The following is a 20,520-nucleotide window of genomic DNA, read 5'->3' on the forward strand; positions in this document are numbered from 1 at the left end:
GGCACGAACCCACCTCCCCTGCATGGGCAGGCAGACTCTCAACCACTGCGCCACCAGGGAAGCCCGGCTCAGTGCTTCTTGATTCATCAGGTACTCCCGCCTCTTTGAATCCAGCCCACCAACTCTACACAGCCTGTGCCCCTTTCCCCTGTAACCGAGAATTCAGACAGAATTCATCCTGGACCACATTGGCTTTGATTTTTCCCATCAGCCCCATAAATGCTTAGTGAGGAAGCAGATATTTATTGAAGTGCTACTTGCAGGGGACACTTGTGAACCTCCCATATGGAGGGGCATTTAAAAGATATCTTGGAACAAGAGGGTTATGGGAGTACTTTTGTGTGTTCACAAGTGTGTGCAAACCTGTGGAAGGCATCTGTGTGTACTGATGTGTGATTCTCAGTATATGCGTGTTTATGAGGTGTGTGACTGAATGTGCATGTATGATGTGGGTATAAGACGTATCTATGTGAGAAAGCATGTGTGCTCTGAGAAGGGGAACTCCAGAGCATTTTATATGGATTTCACCGTCTCACGGCCAGTGTGGGTATATGCACATAGGTGTGTGTGCGTGCGTGCGTGTGTGTGTGTGTGTGTGTGTGTGTGTGCGCTGCGTGAGCAGGGGATAAATGTGTGCTATACTCCTGCATCTCTAGGTGGCGCATCTACATACCCAGTTCACTCCCATCTCTGTAACCTAGCAGACTGGATGGCAGAGTTTCTGCAGGCAGGCTTTCCTACAACTCTGGATTCAGTTGGTGGTGGGGGTCTGGGGAATGGCCATGGGGTCCCTGTGGGCTTGGGGGTCCCTCCTGGCCAGCTCTGCCCTCTCCATCCTTGGACGTTCCCTCCCCAGGTTCGCCCTCATGGTCGGCCTCGGCCAGTTCCTCAGGCATTGGCCACTCCTGAGTCTGCCACTCCAGCTGCTCGATGCGATAGGCGATCTTGAGCGCCCTGGACTCCAGCTCAGCCAGGAGTCGTGCGAACCTGGTCTGTAGATCATCGAGATGCTGGTCGAGGCCTCGCAGCTGGGCCTCTGTGGCCTCCTGTAGGGTGGTCTCAGCTGCCTCGGCATTTACATCCAACTTGTTCATTTTGAGCAGGATCTCACGGCCCTTTTCCTCCATGACGGCCTGGGCCTGTGGATACTCGCTCAGCACTTCCTGCAGGTCCTCCTTGCTCAGGCAGAACAGATCCGAATAACCTAGACTCTTGATGTTGGCTGTACGGCGGTTCCCAGACATGTTCCCTGTGGCCACGGGCAGACATGTGGGAGGTTAGTCAGGGTGGGCGTGAGGGGGCATCTCCCTCTGGAACCAGGACCCCCACTTCCACATTTGTGCTTCCAAGCCTCTCTTCCTGCCTCATTAATTCTCTCATCCCGTAGAGTACTGGGTAGGGCCTGGGCCCTGTGCTGGGTGGGTATCAGTGACCTGCCTCCAAGAGTTCACAGTCTAGAGGACTTAGACATTTAAGGGGATAGTTACGTAACAGTATAGCCAATGCAGCGTAGATGTGCATCTGGTACTGTGGGAAGATAGGCAAAGAGCCCCTGACAAGCTGTAAGGCAGAGAATTTAGGGAAGCCTGGAGGAACTTAAGCCTGGACTGAGTAGGAGGTAACTAGGGGAGGGGGTGGGGAGGGCAGCTAGGCGAGCAGAGGGATGGACTTAGGAAAGAGTCAGGTGGTTACAGAATACAGTAAGCAGTCCAGGAAGGCTGAAGTTCAGGGTGTGAGGAGAGATGGAGAGAGCCGGGTCATGCTGGCCTCGTAGCCCTGGCAAGGAGTCCAGACCTTGTGTTGAGGACAGTGAGAAACTATTGAAATATTTCAAGCAGGAGAACTGTATGGTGTCATTTGCATTTTAGAAAGATGGTGGTGGGTGGTGGGTGGGAAGACAGGTTCGTCTGAATGCTGCAACGTCTCAGAGGTAGGAGGACCTTAGAAGGGGCAAGGGAACTACCGTTTGTTGAACTCTTGCTATGTGCCAGGCATTGCACTGGGTGCCTCACTCGTAGCTCATTTAATCCTCCCAAATAACTCTTTGGGTTTTTAATATCATCCCTCTTGGGTAGGTGAGGAAACTGAGGCCTAAAAGAGGGAAGTGACTTGTCCAAAGTCAGGTAAACAGTGGCCAACTACATACAAGATGTGGGTCTTGAGGGGGTCCTTGGAGGAAGATGTGAGGCATTTAGGACAACTGGAGAGTGGGATCCCCAGACTGAGAGCACATCCAGTGCTCTCACGCCCTTTTCAGTCTTTCCCATCTCCTGTGGCCTCAGTGTCTTTACCCATGATTAGGTATAACAACTCCTACTGCACAGGCTGATAGGAGGAACAAATGAGCCAGTGTGCAGTACCTGGCCTGGACTGGAGCTGATGCAATAAATAGGAATTCCTTCCTTCTACCTTCCTTTCCACTTGGCTATGAGATATTTGTTTCTTGTACTGTTCCCAGGAGTGTATACTTATTACCTGTGTGACCTCGGACAAGTTCCCCAAACTCTCCGTGCTCTGATTTCCTTACCTTTAAAATGGGGATAATAGTACCTACTTTATAGAGCTGCTGTGAGAATTTGATGCGTTGGTACATGTGGAGAACTTTGAACAAGGCATGTAGTAAGCAGGCAACAAATATTAACCATTATTATTATTATTATTGATTGTTATTATCTCTGCACTTTCCATGGATCTGTTGGTGCCTTGGGTGGCTATCCACAGAGCAGGTCTGCTCTCTCTTCCAAGGACCCACGCTGCTCATTGACCTTGGCACAGCCTCTTCTCAGGGAACAGACCCTCCTTGTCCTGCTTCTCTCTCGAGCCCTCTAGTGGCTCAGGCAAGGGCCAGGTGTCCTTAATCTGTAGGCTCTGAAGTACCATCTGGTCTCAGCATGGGGTTCTGCTGTCCCCATTCCCCTCCCCTAGCCCTGTCTCCGGAACAAATGATGGCGTGCCCTCCTTTGATGTCGATGATGCTGATCTCCCCAAAGTAGAGCCCTGCACAAAGCACAGCATACTGAGTGACACCATCATCGGCTACCACAGCCAGCTGACCCTCTCGGATGATGTACATCTCTCGGCCAGTGTCCCCCTTGCGGCGGACGTATTTGCCTGGTGAGTAGGTCTGGGGCTGCAGCTTCAGCACCAGCTCCTCCAGCAGGCCGGCCTCACAGTTCTGGAAGATCCGCACCCGGCTCAGAGTAGGCAGGTGTACAGACACGGCCACTTCTGCCCTCAACCGCTCAGGCAAGTGCTGTAAGATGGCTACCTCATTGGTCATCTTCTTGTTGATCTGCAGGTGCTGGTACCTGGGGGCAAGGTCCATCATCAGTCCTCACCAGCCCGCTACATGCCTCCCTCTACGTCTTCCATCAGGGCTCTCAGCTCGGCCTCGGCCAAGAACCCAACCACCCCGAGTTCTCACAGGGGTCACGGGAATACTTGACAGTTGGTTGATAAACATCTTTAATGCACTACCTGCTGGTCAGAGATATGTTTTGACAGCTTCTCCCTCACCCAGGGCCTGGAAGCCTCCACCAGTGAACAGTGACTAGGATACCCTTTAGCTCTTGTCGGGCTCTACTCACCCACCATTCAGTGATGTCTTGTACCATATCACTGATATCTACTTCAGTCACCAAGCCCCATCTTCTTTAGTGATCCTCTGCTCTAGGTCCCCAACTTGGTGACACTTCCCTTTGTTCAGCCTACAGTATGGACTCCACGACATAGTCAACCATCTTGTTGTTGGCCATCCCCTGAGGAGTATTGCTTTTCCCTCTTACCTCTTCCAGGACCTTCTGAGTCCTACCAGGTGGTGGCAGTTCCCATTCCCTGGGTTCTGGGTTATCCTTCCTTGTGTATGAATTCCTCTCCCTGTCAATCTTTTACCCAACCCCTCGCCCTAAGTCCATATCCAATTAGTGGAGGAAATCCTTTTCCAAGTCCCACCCAGTGAACCCTCCAATGAGCCACATCCTGAATGCCCTGCCTGACCCACCAGGCAGTAAGAACCCAGCCACCTTCCTCAGACTCTATCCAGTACACCTCTCCCTGTCCTGGTCTGGAACTCCAGCATCCTCACCAGTCCATGACTCGCCGCTGCAGCCTGCGGTTGACGTGATGCAGCTTCATGTATTTCTTCACCAGGGCGTGGTCTGGGTAGAAGGCTGCATCTGCAGTGTTCATGTTGTAGATGACAGAGCTCATGCTACCCATGATGGTGGCGAAACCCATGACGGCCAGTAGGAAGTCTCCCACCACGAAGAGGTACTCCTCCCGGTCTGGCAGCGGCGTATCGCCCACGGTGGTCAGGATCAGCGTGGAGAAGTGAAAGCTATAGAGGTACTGGCGCCACAGCTGCTCAAAGCCAGGCTGCGCGGGGTCGGGGTACACCCAGGCGTCACTCCCGAAGCCCAGGTACTGGGACAGGGCAAAGTATAGGCAGCTGTTCCAATGGATGACAGCAAAAACGTAAAGCATCAGCTTGGCGATGCGGAAGGCATTCGGGTGAACTGTGCAGGTCTCCATGCGGTCAAAGGCCTCAGAGAGGCGGGGCACCCGCAGAAAGCCGTTCAGCCTCAGCGTGGGCGTGTGCGGACCCAGACTCACATAGGCCACTTCCGTGGGTAACAGGGAAGCCAGGTCCAGGAAGAAGCTCCAGGTGCGAACGTAGCGACTCGAGATCCTACCCTGTCCACCACCAGTATGCCTTGTTCCAAGAATCCTGGTGGGGGAAGTGGGGGCCGCCGTGGGTGGTGTCAGATATAGGGTGGAGTCAGGGCATCTGCCTGCTCCAGAAACGAGGTTGAGGGTGGGCAGGCCAGGGCAGGCCAGGGAGACAGTTACCGGGGACAGGGTGGGGGCCGGCTTAACCCTGCTCCAGGGTTTCTGGGGTGAGCCCAGGGATACCGTAAACATAGAGGCATGTGAAAGTGCTGTCAGGGAGGGGGTCACTTTCTTGTTACTAAGAGGCTCTCTTTAGGAAGGGAACATGGAAAAAAAGTCAGTCCTGAGACTCACTGACCAGTGTGGAAGCGCACCACGATGTCCAGTAGGTAGAGCAGGTCACTCGTGCAGTCCAGTACTAACCAGGCCACCAGATAATAGCGCTGCAAGTCGGGGAAGCAGGCTCTGCGTGGCAGGGACAGAAAGGACTGGCTTAAGGGCGCCCTCCGTGTGTTAGGTGTTCTCCCGCAGCCGCTGAGCATTAAGTGCTGGGCTCTCATATAGACGCCGCCCCTACACCAGCCCGTGCAAGGGACCCGCCCCTCTCCTGGGCCTCACTCTTTAGCCCTGGTCTCTGCTTAAGGCCCTTCCCATAGTGCCAAACCTGCACACGACGATGATGAGGTTATACATTACTGGGAAGACCATAGTGTTCAGCCACCAGTAGTAGTAATCCCCAGATGGGTCCAGGACAGGCAGCAACTTCCTGTTGGGCAAGAGGGGAAGTTGTGCTTCACTTATTCACCGTTCAGTGCTGTGGTTGTGACCGGAAGCAGCAAAGAAGGATCAGGCTCCATCTGGTGAGGCAGACAGATCTTACACAGGGGACCAGGATCTCTCACCTGGCCTTGGGTGGGACAGAACTGCTGGACTCTGTCGTCTTCACTTTGCTGTCCTGGCTCATGGTTCTGTGGCCTGGTCCCTGGGTGTAAGATACCCAGGGCCTCTGCCTGCAGGTGGCTTCAGGAGGTGGGGGTAGTGCCAAGCTGCCCTTGGTCTCCAGGTGCGATTCCTCCGTCTTTGGCTTCTAAAGCTCTTAGCAACACAACCAGGGCCAGCCGCTACTGCAGGAGTGGAGGCAGTGTGGCTCCAGCGCTCCGCCCCCTCTCCTAGGGCCTGGGCTTACACCTGCCCAACTAAACATCTCTAATGGGGTCCCTGGAGATGGTGGAGTTTCATGCCTCAGACGTTAAGGCTACGCCTCGTCTCCCTCCGCCTTCCTCAAAGTTGAACTACATAGGGGCCCTCTAGTCAGGAGACCTGTGTGTCAGTGTAGGCTCAGAAATTCGTTCTGTTTTACCGTGTGCAAGTTCCCTGCTTGCACCTCATTTTTTATTCATTGAACAACTATTCACTGAATGGCTCATTTGTGTCAGGTGCTGAACTAGTCTCCAGGGACAAAGAATGCCTGTCACATCAGATATGAGCTCTGTTTCCATTACCTGCACCCTATCCTTCCTGCTGGATGAGTGTGATGGGGGCCATCCTGTGGCATTTTTGCCCTCATTCCCTTCTTGTTACCTCTCATGCCTGATCTCACCCGTTATTTCATGTGCTTTCTACATCCTCAACCTCTTTCAGTTTTCCCTTTCTGTGAACATGCTTAAACCTCCCATACCAGAACAAACAAAAAAATGCTAAAAATTCTCCCTCAACTTGATGTCCCTTTCACTACTATCATCTTTCTCAGTCAACAAGTCATAACCAGAACACCTGCTATGTGCCAGGCCAATATTGTGCTAAGTATTGGGGATAAAAGACGAATGAAGCACATTCCTTGCCCTCCAGAAACTCACAGTCTGGTAGGGGGGAAGAGTCAGGTAAATAGGCAATTACACATCAGTCTGATGGGTACTCCATTAGGTGGGTACACAGAGGGTTATTACAGTACATAGAAAGTGTCCTAATTGAGACTGGGTTCTGTAGGATGAATAGGAGTTAGTCAAGTATAAGATGGAAGAGTGAAGAGCACTCAGGCAAAGTGTATAGAGTATGCAAAGGCATAGAGATTTCAAAAAGCATGGTGACTGGGAGAACATCACTTGGTTTTTGTAGTGAACCTGAGAGGCTAGTGGTAAAAGATGAGGCTGAATGGTGGACAGAGGACAGCTCAGGGAGAGCTTTGTCAGTCATGTTATACAGCTAGGATTTTATCTAAAGGCAATGAAGAACTCATGAAATGTTTTGCACAGTTAAGCGATACGGCTAGATTTGTGTTTTCAGAGAGTTTCTTGGAAGGAACATCTATAGTTTCCAACATTTTATTTTATTTTTTTGAAATCCTCTTTCCCCATGGCTTCTATTGATACCATAATATCTTGGTTTTCTGCTTATTTCTTCTCAGTCTCTTTCATAAGCCCCTGTGTCCCCCTTCCTGTTTTGGTGTTTCTTTGGACTCTGTCCTAGGCCTTCCTCTCTTTGCATCCTCCCAACTCTCTCTGGTCAATCTTGGTCACCCACAGGATCTCCTTTTGCATCTAACGTCTCCCAAGAACTCTCTTTGAGCTCCAGACCTACCTATACCACTAATTGCTGTCTGGATGTCCCCACTCGGACATTCCACAGTCACCTTCAGCCCATTGGCTCCATAATTGAGCTCATTATCTTCCCCCATCTGCTCTTTCTCTTATAATCCCTATCTCTGGCTTATCAGCCAAAATACCTAGCACCAGTATTTATTATTATTACTATTGTATAACATTGTGGCAGTTTTCAAAAATAGTCACAAATTCTTTGATGCTCCTTCCTTGTGGCTGTTCAGTCAATAGAGTATAGCAGGAATGATGTTGTGTGACTTCTGAGACCAGATCATAAAAGTCCATGCAGCTTCCTTCTGGTTTTCTTTGAACACTCACTGTCTGGAAGCTCCCTCTCAGGATGCTCCCTCTTGGAACCTAGCTGCCACTTTGTGAGAAGCCCAAGCCACAGGAGGAGTCAGGTGTCTGTACTTTGTTTGACAGGCCCAGCTCAAGCATCAGACATGTGAGTGAAGAAGCCTCCAGATGATTCCAGCCACCAGCCTCAAGTCACTCGCCACACGTTTGAACTTTCTAGATGAGGTCCCCCAGACATCAGGGAACAGAGACAAGCCATTCCTGCCATGTCTTGTTCAAATTCCCAGAATCTGTGAGCAAAAAAAAATGGCCATTTTTTTACACTATTAAGTTTGGGATGGTTTGTTACACAGCATAGTAACCAGAACATACATAGAGAAAAGTACATATTTCCTAAGTACACAGCTTGATGAATTTCACAAGGTGAACACAGTCATGAACCAGCACTCACATCAAGAGCCCCACTCTGTCCTCTTCCAGTCAACGCTTTTCCAAGGGAAATCACTGTCCTGGCTCTCAATCCTGTAGTTTAGTTTTGCCTGTGTTTGACTTCTATAAACTAAGCATCAGTTTTTAATCCTTCCTCTTATTTTCCTTTCATATTCGTCCAGTCATCAGGCCCTGGTGACCTAATAACCACATATCCATTTCTCTACATCCTTACTATTCTAATTTAGGCCTTATCAATCTGATCATAAAATTCTTTATAGTTCTCTATTATCCCAAAGATAAAAATCTAAACACGTTAACACGGTCTGCAAAGCTCTCTGGTACCTGACCTCTGTTTGTGTCTTCAGCCTCATCTCACAGTGTTTCCTCTGCACGTTCCCTAGGCTCCAGACAAGCTGTACTGATTATAGTTTCCAGAGTACCTCCCACATGTTGTCCATTCTTTCTCACCTTGTTATGTGCTGATCCTTTGGGCTGAAACTTCCATTTCTTTTTCTTTTTAAATACTTTTCCTTTTGAACTAATTTTAGGCTTACAGAAAAGTTGCAAAAATAGTATAAAAGTCCTTGTAAACTCCTTACCCATGTTCCCTTGTTATCATCTTATATAACTAGAGCACAGTGATCAAAACCAGAGAATTAACATCGATACAATACTTGCAACTAAACTGCAGACCTTATCTGAAACTTCCATTTCTCAGTCTTACTCTTGCTTGGTTCTCAAGACTGCTCGAACATCACCTCCTCCTGGACGGCTTCCCTAGGCCCCTTCGCTCTTCTTTCCCCTCATCTTCTAAACACACATAACACGCTAAGTGCTGCTCCAAGATGGCAATTACACTACGTTGCAATTGTCTACCAATAAGGGCTGAGGTCCTGGAGGGCTGAGACTGGTTTTAATTGATCTGGAATCCTGCCTGACAAAGAGGACCTTACTCCATGTTCCTTGGGTTGACTGAAAACGATAGTGCCCAAGAGATCACAAGGCAGCAGGTGTTGGCGAGCCAACGAGGGGCGGTCATCGCCCGGGTACTATCCAAACCGTTCGTGCTGATGGTGCAAAAAAGGAACTAGACCTCTCGCTGTCAGCCCTCTCTAGTGCTCTGCTTTTCCACAGGCCCCGCCCACCTACCGACTCCTCCCCTCAGGCCTACCCTCTTGTTATCTCCTCCCCTTCCACGCCCCCTCTTCCACGGGCAGCACAGCCAAGATCCGTGACCCCGCCCCTATCACGTTAGCCTCTCTTTCAGCCGGATCTCTGTCCTAAGCCCCGCCCTCCGGTCTTTCCCTGCCTCTTTAAGTCACGTCGCTCTTTAGGTCCCTCCTTCTGCCCTCCGGTTCGACCTTTCTTCCTCAGGCTCCGCCCCCGCCCCGCGGGCCTCCGCCTCCCCAGAGGTCTTCCCCTATGACACGCCAGAGTCCTTCAGAAGGGCGGGGTTTTCAGTGCGAGGGGGCGGAACCTGGGGGAAGAGGCGGTACTCCTTGCTTGGAATGCCGTCGGCGACCCCGCCCCTGCGCTCTGCCGTTGCCAGGAAACAAGCATCAACGCTCTGGCTTTGGCCGGGCCCAGCCAATGAGCTGGCACGCCACTGCCCAGCGGTGCGTCGCTGGGCGGTTACGTGTGGTGCGCGGGGGCGCGGGTTGCGTGTGGCGCGGGGCGGGGCGCGGCTGGTGCGCCTGAGGAGCGATGGCGGCCTCAACTCACCTAGCACCGCGGTGGCGATCGGGCCTGCTCAGGGTCGGAGTTCTGTGACTGAACAGTAAGTGAGGGCCGGAGGGCGTGTGAGAGGGGAAGAGGGGCTGGGGAATGACGGCACTGGGTTTGGTGACTGTCCTGGTTGTGAGGGGACAGGGTGAGGGGCTGGCATGTGGTGAGGGGCCAGGTGTGAGTGTTTAAGGTAGGGGAGCAGGGCGAGAGCCTCGGGGTGAGTGGGCAAGTAAGGAGCTGGGTTGTATGAGGGGCCGGGATGCCTTCTGAGGGGCCAAGTGGAAGGGACTTGTGAACACGATTTACTGAGGAGCTGGGGCTCCTGTGGGCAGGCGTGAGGGACAACCCTGGGACCAGAGTGAGGGGCTGAGGCCTGTGCGGGACGGGGGAATGGACAGGGCGAAGGTGGGAGCATGCGGGCTGGTGGTGAATCGGGAGGGAGTTGAGAGTAGGGCATGGGGGAAGGAATGAGGGTTGTGAGACTTGGATAAAGGTGAGAGGTCGGTTCTGAGTGGAGCGTTCTGCCCAGTGAGAGCAGTAGTTTTAGACCGAGTAGGACAGCTTGGGTGGAAGTGTTGTGCTCTTGGCTCTTCTGCTGCATGGGCTCTACATATTTTGGACGATCAAAAAATGATAAGCGTCGTGGGCAGTAGTAACGATGATAATGGAAATCATTTTTTAGGCTTACTCTTCAACAGAGTCATCATTGGAATCCCTCGTTCCCTCAAGTTCCTCCTTGGGACTGCAGACTTGAAGATGGTCCCTCTCATGGAGATTTTTTGGCTATGACCGCCTATGTTTGTTGTCTTTCCACCTGCTTCTGGGCAGCCTTACTCCACTGCTGCTCCTTACCTGTGCTGAGCTGTGGGGCTTTGACCGTTGCCATCTGTATTGGACTAACCACTTACAGCTGCTAATTCTACTTTCATGGAAATCATATGGTTTGTTACATACAACGCTGTATTTCGACTCCCAAACAGGATGGCTTTGCTTTCATTTTCTTACAGTTAAATTAAAAAAAAAGCGAACTTATGTACAATAAACTACTCATATTTAAAATGTACATGTTTGATGAGTTCTGACATACGTTTACATCTGTGAAACCATCACCACTTTCAAGATACTGAACATTTCTCCCACCCCCAAAAGTTTTCTCCTGTCCCTTTGCAGTTCATTCCTCGCTCCACGACATGTTATTGGGTTCACTTTATTAGCATTTTACAGGTCCCCTTTTCCCTGCCAACCCATATGCACATGGAAATTCTGAATGTTCTAGAAAGCTGGGTTGGCCCTCAGATAATGGCTCCTTTCACACCACTAAAATTTCCTCTCTATTGACAGTCTGCCACAGAGCAGATACCTCCCCCAACCTCAGGAAGAGGTAGACCTTCCCTATCCAGACCATTCTTTGGGAATTAGGGGCAGCCCAAGTCCCCATTCTGTTCTAGAGTCTGAGCCTCAGAACCAACTGTTCTGTCCTATGGTATGTTTTCATTGCTTCTCTCTGGAGGCTGAACAGGTTTTCATGCTGGTGGAACCCTTGGCAATCTGCCCAGATGGTCAGAACCCTATAGAACTTACATGTATAATGAAAGAGTTTAGAACAATGATTCCTGAACACTGGGCCAAGGACAGTGCCAGTCCATGATAAAGTTTTTTATCTATTCAAGGTGGAAGGAGAGAAAGGCAACATACGGAACATGAGTTTTCCATAAAGATAAATTTATTCTTAAATTATCTTTCCTATTCTTTTGGTATTAAAGTGCTCTCTCTCACTGGTAAAGTAATGGTGCCAGCGGATGATGGGTTTTAAAAAACGGATCTATTTGCCAAAATAAAAAGTAACAATCCTATTTAAAAAATTTTAAATCTATTTCTACTGGTTCATGAAATCCAGGAATGTAGGGTGATGATAGTGTGCCTGCTGAATTATGTTGAGGAAGCATGCATTTATACAGTAGAATTACTGTCTGACATCTAAATTGCATTCATGCATTACATAGCGATGTCAGATTTTACTGGAATTACATAGATTCCTTGTGAAGTATGCAAGGGCAGGAATTCTTATTTTATAGATGGAGAATCAAATCGAAGAGCCAGAGACCACATAGTGATAAAGTGGCAAAGCTGGACCCAAAATTTGGTCTCAAGAGAGTGACAGTGACTTGGGGAAAAAAAGTTTGTAACAGAGAGTGAAGGTGATGTGGAGTAAAAAGCATGTGATATACAGGAAGGGTTGTGATGACATGGAGGACGTTATCCTGGCAAAAAAGTCTTTTCTATGGTTTGTAATTGTTCTGTTTCCAAAAGAGGTTAAAGAGACTGAGGGTGACGTGGGTTTGAAGTTTTTGTTTAATAATGTGGCAAAAACATAGGAACAGGTGTACATAATACCTGGATCACATTGTGATAGTGATAGGTGAGTCAAGTCACATGTCCAATGGTTCTTAGGGACTGTCCAAATTCTTGGCTGATATGGAGAAAGCACTGGGTTTCGTAAACTTCCTGTTTGCTATACTGAATTCTTTGTTGAATAGTGGTGCGTTAAGTATAATGGATTTTGCTTTATGATATATATAGCTGAGTGGTAGATCTGAGGAGATGAAACATAGATGTGGATGATGACGTAGAGATAGAAACATGCTTGGGGTGCTGTGTGTAACCATCTATTCCATATCTGCTATGTGCCAGGCACTCTTATAAGTGCTGGGAGGACAAATTCATTCATTCGTATAGTAATTCATTTATTCATTCAGCAAATACTTTAGCATATAGTCTGCCCTTGTGATGCTCACATTTTATGAGATAACAAGATAGATAAGATGTGGTCCTGTGAAGTCTCAAGGAATTTTCAGTCTGGTTGGGAGAGATGGACACATGAAAAGATAATTTCAGTTGAGAGAGAGAATGTGAAATATGAAAGTATATCATAATGAGGTGATTACTTGTCTGTATCTAGTCTCAGTCTCTCTCTATGTTCCAGTCATATTTACTCAGTGATCTATGGTATATCTCCACAGGTATCGCAGTTAACGTGTCCAAAACAGAACTCATTGTCTTTGCTTTGAAAGTCTGCTTTTGTACCGTGTGTCATATCGCAATCCAGGCAAGGACTTCAGTGTCATCTTCCATCTTTCTGCTCCTTCACCCCCTGTATGTAGTCAGTCACGAAAATCTTAATACATTTCCCTTTATATTATCTGTTTTCTTCATCTCCACAGCTACATCTTCACAGTTAAGGCTTTAGTTTACTACCTCCTCATCTCTCATCTGGATGTTTTTCCCCAGACAGTCTCCTGCCTTCAGGCTTGCTCTTTTCTCATCCGTCCCTGGAATGGTCTTTCTAAAAATGCAAATTTGATCATGGAGCTCCTCTGCTAAAAACTTTTGGCTCTTTGTGTTCTGTAGGATAACATCCAAATTCCTTAATATGGCATCATTTGGCCTCAACTCACCTCTCCAGCCTCATCTCGGGCCACTCTCTCTCTACTCTGTGTTCTAGCTTGAATAAATTGTTCACAGTTCCCTGACAAACATGTTACTTTTTTGAGCCTTGAAATCTTTGTAATAGCTGCTTCCTCTGCTAGGAATGCCTTTTCTTCTCTGCTCGGTGAACTTTCCTCATCCATTAGGATCTAGTTCAGTTTCACCTCCTCTTTGACTTCTTTGTCGCCCTTCTGCAAAAGGGTGGAGAAAGCTGTGTGTGACGTGGGGATTTACTGTTGTAAAGGGGAGTCACTATGCAATAGAGTTCACGCTGTGAGTTATGAGGGCTCTGCTGGAGTGAGGTGGGGAGATCCCTGCAAGAAGCAGAGGTGGTACTGGGGAGAGGGGAGAGAGTGAGTTAGCACCATACACTGATAACCCATTTGTCTCTTACATATAGGCTGAGGGATAGACAGGCAGAGAGGATATGTCTGAGCTGAGCTCTAGATCGTAGGCTCCTATGAGGTGGGGTTTGTTTATTTGTTTTTCCCTTTTGTATTACTATGAAGTTTTAATCAGATCTTTCTACTTTCAGAATCTAGGGTAAGAACCCATCGCTGCCTCTTACGTCAGTAAGAGGAAGAGCCATTGTAGGGGGAGAGAAGCCTCAGAACTTCACTGACCTGTCTTAGAAGGTTGTTTTGGTCTCTCTCTGTCTGCTGTAGATGTTGCAGGTGTATCCCTGCCCCCACCTTCCTCCCTCTTTGCCTCTCCCAGGGCAAAGGTTCATAGTGAGACTGAGCCATTTCCTGCCTCATGCCTGCTATTCCCAGGTTGATGGACACCCTTGCTGAGTGTTCCTATAAGGCTGTATTTCGGGCCCTCCGGTGAGTGCTTGACCTTGGCCATTTTGGGGGGTCTGAAAGATCATCTCCTTCTCTTTTCCTTGTGGCTGAGCCTGTAGGTAAATTTGGGAAGAGGGATTTACTTTTCTCTAGACTTTGCTGTGGGAGGAAAGGGCACAGTAATAGGGTGGTGATCCCATTCTCTTCTGTCTTGTTCTGAACTTTTCAGGGTTAACAGGGAGTGAGGGAGTCTTAGGTGGGTGACAGGAACACCAAGCTGTGGCTTTCTTTTGGATTTCTGAAGTACGTGAAGAGGGTCCAGGTTAAGTGTTAGCTTTTGGGTTCTGAGACAGTGATTTCAGTGTGGCTTTTCTCTTTGAGGTCTTTGAATAGAAATGGGGGTGGGGTGGGGAGGGAAAGTCCTGGAGGCCAGTTCCCCTTGGGTCTGTGAGCATTGCTCTATGTTAGTCAAGGAGTGGAGCAGAGGTGGGCGCCCCAGGTACATCCCAAGGTAGAAGCTGTTTGTTAGTCTTTGGAATTGAGTTCTAGAAGCTGGAAGCAGTTTAGTTGTGGACATGTTAAGGCCTTACTTTGCTGAGACTGGTTGCTTGGCCCTTCTTCAGCTCCCCTGGGGTATGAGTGTGAGGTTAGGTCTCTGTTTGCTCCACCATATGTTGCTATCTGACATATTTTTAAAGGGAAATTTGATCTTGTCATTTCCTTGTTTAAAAACCTCCTTTATTCCAGGGTGTTGATAGATAAACCCAAAGTCCTTAGCATGATATTCAGTGATATTTATAACCTTCACCCATGTTTACCCTTCAACTTAATATTGTATCTCTCTTCTCTAAATAGTCTGAGATTAAGTCACACCAAACTTGCAACTGTTCTTCAAATTTGCTATGTTCTTTCACAGTGCCATATTTTTGAACATACTGTTTTTAATATGAAGAAGGCCTTTCCGTCTGCTTTCTTTGTGGCCAGTATCTCGTTGTTAAAGATTTAAATCAGATATCACCTCTTTTCTGGAATCCTCTTATAGTTTCCCAGGAAGATTTAGTTGCTTTCCTTAGCACCCCCATGACATTTTTGTAAGTACCTCTGTTTATAATATCTATTGGAGTTTTTGTTTATGCTCCACCAACTGTTTTTATCCATTTTTGTACTTCCAGTGCTTACCTATTATTAGCACAGTGTCCCAGCACTTATCAGTATGATGTACACCGACTTAATCAACGAGTGAGCCCTGCCTGCTGTTTAGGACTGCTCCCACCCTTTATAAGACTCTCTTTTGAAAAAAAAAAAAAGACTGTCTTTTGTTCTCCAGAAGGTTTTCTTAAGCATAGTTGCTCTCTTCCTTTAGTGTGCGCTGATAATGGTGAGAGGGAGTGTATCTGGGTAGAAGGGGTGGTGGTTAATATAACTGGAGGCCAAATGTGGGCCTGTTGCCAGGTCTCTGGGTTCCTTTAGCCTTATTGAGTGTAAAGAGGAAGGACAACTGAACCACACCTTTCCTCTGAAGTTTTTTTGGTTTTTTTCCTCTGAAGTTTTTATACTTGTGAGATATTGTTGACAGACAGTATTGTTGAGGGGGTGGTAGATGTGATGAGAAGGAACTGTGAGCCATGGCCGAGGCCAACAGCTGTTTTGGTACTTTTCCCCATTCTCTAGTGAGGGTGTGACGTCATGTCCCCAGGAGTGAGTGTTGGATGCATCTGACAGGAGTGGGTATATGTGTGTTTATTGGGAGTGTATCCTTGTGTTCTTTGCTAGAATGAAAATTCTTTTGCTCTTTTGGTTGGCTCTGGATTTTTACCTCTTAAGATTATTCAGCCAGTTAAAGGTCTATTAGTGTATTTCCTCCTGGGTGGGATTCTAGGGAGGGACCTGTAATAGTTAGAAAAAAATTTCTTCCTCAACAGCCCCAGAGGGCCGGAGTCAGATCAAGACTGGATTTCCTGATCTTTGTTTGTTCATTCACTCATTCACTTAAGCATCCATACATTCAGCAAATATTTATTGAGTCCCTAGGCACTGCTCTAGGTACTGGGGATACAACAGAGGAACCTTGCCCTCAATGAGCTTCATTGTAGTGGGGAAGATAGACAAATAAATAAGCAAATAAATATTTTTAGAAAGTAAAAAAACTGCTAAGAAGAAAGGTTTAGGAAGCTAGAGAGTGAAGGTGGGAAGATGTGCTATTTAGATAGAATTGTTAAGTAAGTCCTCTCTGAGGAGATGGCATTTGGAAAGAACTGAGCGATGTGAGCAATGTGAAGATCAGGAAAAGTACACTCCAGACAGAGGGAAGAGCAAGTATTCAAGAAGCCTTGTATGAGTAAAGTATGAGTGAGGAGGGGTATGGTAGGAGGTTATACAGGTTAGATTATGTAATGCCCTAGAGACCAAGGTAGAGAATTTGGATTATTACCAGTGTGATAGGGAGTCATTGGAGGGTATTCAGCAGAGGAGAGATGTAGTATAATTTATGTTTTAAAACTCTGGTTGCCGTGTGGGGAATAGATTCTTAGAGGGGCAAGACTGGAAGTATGAAGACGAGATTGGAAGCTACTGCAATAGTGAGACACGTTTGGAGGGTATAGATGATAGGCTGATGAACTGGATATTAGAAGTAAGGACAAGAAGAAAGAAGGATGGTGCCTAGGTTTTTGGCCTGAACAAGTAGGTAGATATTGGTATCATTTATTAAGGTGGAGAAGGCTGGGGGAGTAACACAGGTTTAGTGTTGGAATGAGTTCTGTTTTAGACATGTTGAATTTAAGGTGCTGACTGTGTGTGTGGAGTTCTCAGTGGAGTGGTGGTTCTGAGTTCTTCCTGCTGGGCGGTAGAGAGAGGCAAACTTCTATTAACCTCTTCCATCCTTTCTCTTTGAATTAGATTTGTAGGTCTGGATCGGGCAGTGACCTCTGAGCTCACTACTCCAGCCTGGTATATCTTCTGGCTCCATGGACAGTTACTGGCTCCTACAGACCGGATGAAGCAGACTAGAGACACAAGTAGAGAAAGCCTCCGGCTGGCAAATTCTCAGAGTGTGGCCTTCTGGCCACTGGCCCTGCCCGGCCTACCTCATGGAGAGGATGAACTGGCTGAGCAGACTGGCCTCCCGGGGCCCTGGGCATCGTGTACCACAAGGGGCCAGTCTGCAGACTCCTGTCATGGCTGACCCTGAGACCTGCCTCATGGTCTTCAAGAATCACTGGTCCCAGGTAGGAGACTATATGCTAAAGGTCCCAGTCTGCTGGCTGCCCAAGTCCTAACATTCTTTGTTCTCTCACCTTGCCATCTAGTCACCTGATCATCTTAAATTTTTTTCTCTTATCTGTCCTGATTCCCCAGGTGGTGCGAATTCTGGAGCGGCAAGGCCCTAGGGCAGCTCCTGGGGGAGCCGACGATCTCAGTGCTGTGTGCAACCACACTTACCAGATGCTGACACTGCTGGCGGAGGATCGTGCGGTGCCCTCGGCTCCCACGGCTCCTGGGCCCCTGCTGGAGTTTGCTCTGCGCGAGGATCTGCTAACCCGTGTGTTGACGTGGCAGCTTCAGTGGGATGAGCTTGGGGATGGGGTTGAGGAACGGCGGGCTGAGCAACTGAAACTATTTGAGATGCTAGTGAGCGAAGCTCGCCAGCCACTGTTGAGGCATAGTCCAGTTCGTGAGGCTCTGCTGATCTTGCTGGATGCCTGTGGCCGCCCTGTGCCCAGTAGCCCAGCACTGGATGAAGGCCTGGTGCTACTTCTCAGCCAGCTGTGCGTGTGTCTGGCCCGGGAGCCTTCATTGCTCGAGTTCTTCCTGCAGCCACCTCCTGAGCCCGGAGCTGCTCCCCGTCTTCTCCTCTTTTCTCGCCTTGTACCTTTTGTCCATCGAGAGGGCACCCTGGGCCAGCAGGCCCGTGATGCCCTACTCCTGCTCATGGCTCTATCAGCTGGAAGTCCCACCGTGGGCCGCTACATCGCAGATCACTCTTACTTCTGCCCGGTCAGCACCTCCTGGGATGGGGGGTAGGGTATGGTGTAGGCACGGGAGAGCACCTTCCTGTCCAGGAGTTGTGGAGGGACTATGTACCAGGGCCCTCTCCTTCAGGCAGTAGCTCCCCCCCCCCCCCGGGTTTGAAAGCAGCACCTGGAGTTGGGGTGGGGATGAAACATGGGCTTAGGTGGATAAGGCAAGTATGAAGGCTCTTCATGGGCCAGTGTTCCCAGGTGATGTGTTGGCACCTTGGGTAACTAAATATCTGCTCTGGTAATAACTCTTACCCCTACTCGCATAAAAACTCTGGGTTAATGGTTCCCTGTTCCCCTTTTTTATATCGTCTGAGTCTTTGGTAACCTGTCCTTGGGGATGGCCCCCAGGTGCTGGCCACAGGGCTGAGTGCCCTGTACTCTTCACTGCCCCGAAAGATTGAAGTTCCAGGAGATGATTGGCACTGCCTGCGACGGGAGGACTGGCTGGGGGTGCCAGCCCTTGCTCTCTTCATGAGTTCCCTAGAGTTCTGCAACGCAGTCATTCAGGTGGGACTGGGGTTCCCAGGAGGTCTGGCCTTTGGTCATTCTGGGGAGATGGGGTGGGAGGGGGTGCATTCCCTGGAGTTCTGGTTTTCTTTCAGCTTGGGGGTAGGGTGCCTATTTGTATTCTACCATTCTGCTCCCTTCCTGACAATGGCCCCCTTCAAAATCCTCCGTCCTCTGTCTTGCACCCTTACAGGTGGCTCACCCTCTAGTGCAAAAGCAGCTGGTAGATTATATCCATAATGGGTTCCTGGTGCCTGTCATGGGCCCTGCCCTGCACAAGGTGAGAGTCATGGGTGGCAAGGCAGATTAAGGGATTAGGTTGAGGGGTGGTAACCTCAATGCCAGGACCAATGTGGGTGGCAGTGGGCTGGGTACTCCTCCCTTTTTCCCTGTCTGCTCCTGGTACCTCCTTAGAACTTAGGGAAAATGGCTTAGCATATGTGCGGGGAAGCCCTAAATTTCCAAACTTTCCCTTTCTTTGTCCAGACCTCTGTGGAGGAGATGATTGCCAGTACCGCTTATCTGGAACTTTTCCTACGGAGTATTTCAGAGCCTGCCTTGCTCCGTACCTTCCTGCGATTCCTGCTATTACACCGGCATGACACCCACACCATCCTTGACACCCTTGTTGCCCGTATTGGCAGCAACTCCCGGGTATGGCCCCTACCTCTGTCCTGGCTTACCTGGGTGAGCCATCTTCTCTCTCCGACCTTTGTTCTGGGAGGGTGTTCCTGCCCTTCTTTGGCCTTTGTCTCCAGCAATCACTTCAAAGTTAGGTGGCATTTTCTTTCTAGTATTAAACTTTTAACTGTTTTGGGTACAATTTTAATGTGGCCTCCTGCTTTTGTAATATACAAATCTAGGACACAGTTACCTTTTCTGGATGACTTCAGCTGCTCGTCACGGCCATAGGTGTTGCCATTGTGTGACACTTGTTATGTAGCGTTGACCTGAGGTTCTCTTCAGCTGTGTAGCGCTTTGTGACTTGCTCTGGGTGACTTGAGATCACTTCTTCAGGCTTTGTGTCTGCTTTGATAGGTGATCCAGCTGCTACTAGTACGTTTACCTTTTCTTCCCTCTGGATTTGCTGTAGAGTTATAGAACTTGGGGCACCCATTTGCCCGCCTACCTACTTACGTTCCTTCTTCCTGAACATTTTGATTGAATGTTCACTATATGTCATACTGTTCTCTGGTACTGAGGATATAATGGTAAGCAGTGGTTGCTGACTTCATGGAGCTTCCTTCATAGAGGAGGTAGACAAGTAAACACATAACCAAAATAATTGAAAATTGAGGTCATTGTTATAAAAAAACCCAACAGGGTGCTTAGGAAACAGTAGAGTGGTCAAAAAAACCATTCTGAGGAGGTGACATTGAGTTGAGACCTAAAGGTCATGAGGGAGTTAGCCTATTGAAGAGCAAGTGGAAGAACAGTCTAGGTAGAGGGAGCAATGCATGCAAAGTACATACGTGGGGAACAGGAAATGAAATGTATTTGAGGAAATGAAAGACCAGTGTGACTGGAGGTATAGTGAGCAAAGGGGAGAAGGGAAGGAGAGGTGGGTGAGTTCAGATCATGTGTGGCCTTGTAGACCATGGTAAGAAGTTTAGATTTTAACCAATAGAAATGTATATAAAATAGGAGTAAATTGTTTCTAAGTCATAAAGACCCGAAGTCTTTCTGGGGGAGTAAAGCATTAGTTTAGCCGTGGACTTTATGGCATTTATTTTGGCTCCGTCAACCATTTTTGTTTCCTTCTTTTATTATAAATAATTGAAGTTCTCTGGGTCCTTGTGTTTAAAATAGAAGTTCTTAGATCACTAAAGGTTCTAGAAAACTGTTCTAGATAACCGAGGTACCTGGTAGTAGGGTTCCAGGTAAGTAAGGTTCCTGGATAGCTATGTTTTGTATAGTTGAGGTTTCTGAAGCTACGTTAGGGTGTATATGAGATATTCTAGACTGACTCTGATTTGACCAGTGTTTCTGAACCAAGTGTAC

General features: G+C 48.4%; 2 protein-coding genes across 7 annotated transcripts in view; one reads left to right on the top strand and one right to left on the bottom strand.

Annotated features, from left to right (window-relative positions):
- Positions 1-5,412, bottom strand: CNGA4 (cyclic nucleotide gated channel subunit alpha 4). Its single transcript, XM_027115551.1, is given in 6 exon segments — positions 1-1,249; positions 2,941-3,308; positions 4,085-4,694; positions 4,697-4,726; positions 5,027-5,133; positions 5,333-5,412. Coding segments are annotated over 6 exon segments (1,671 nt in total). The 5' UTR covers positions 5,377-5,412; the 3' UTR covers positions 1-737.
- Positions 4,238-20,520, top strand: part of FHIP1B (FHF complex subunit HOOK interacting protein 1B) — a 26,613-nt gene continuing 10,330 nt past the window's right edge. For 2 of the 6 annotated variants that reach the window (XM_027115546.1, XM_027115549.1), the window contains exons 1-6: positions 9,616-9,771; positions 16,889-17,217; positions 17,348-17,986; positions 18,361-18,519; positions 18,713-18,799; positions 19,006-19,173. In XM_027115546.1, coding sequence (XP_026971347.1) covers positions 17,080-17,217; positions 17,348-17,986; positions 18,361-18,519; positions 18,713-18,799; positions 19,006-19,173 — 1,191 coding nt within the window. In that variant the 5' untranslated portion in view covers positions 9,616-9,771; positions 16,889-17,079. Of the gene's footprint in view, positions 4,345-9,615; positions 9,772-13,843; positions 14,033-16,888; positions 17,218-17,347; positions 17,987-18,360; positions 18,520-18,712; positions 18,800-19,005; positions 19,174-20,520 lie in introns of those variants that run through there. The other 4 variants (XM_027115545.1, XM_027115548.1, XM_027115547.1 and 1 more) reach the window with 3 other exon arrangements.

The sequence above is a fragment of the Aethalodelphis obliquidens genome, unplaced genomic scaffold (assembly GCF_003676395.1).
Source record: "Aethalodelphis obliquidens isolate GAN/ISIS:26980383/991018 unplaced genomic scaffold, ASM367639v1 scaffold14, whole genome shotgun sequence".
In the NCBI taxonomy this organism is placed as follows: Eukaryota; Metazoa; Chordata; class Mammalia; order Artiodactyla; family Delphinidae; genus Aethalodelphis; species Aethalodelphis obliquidens.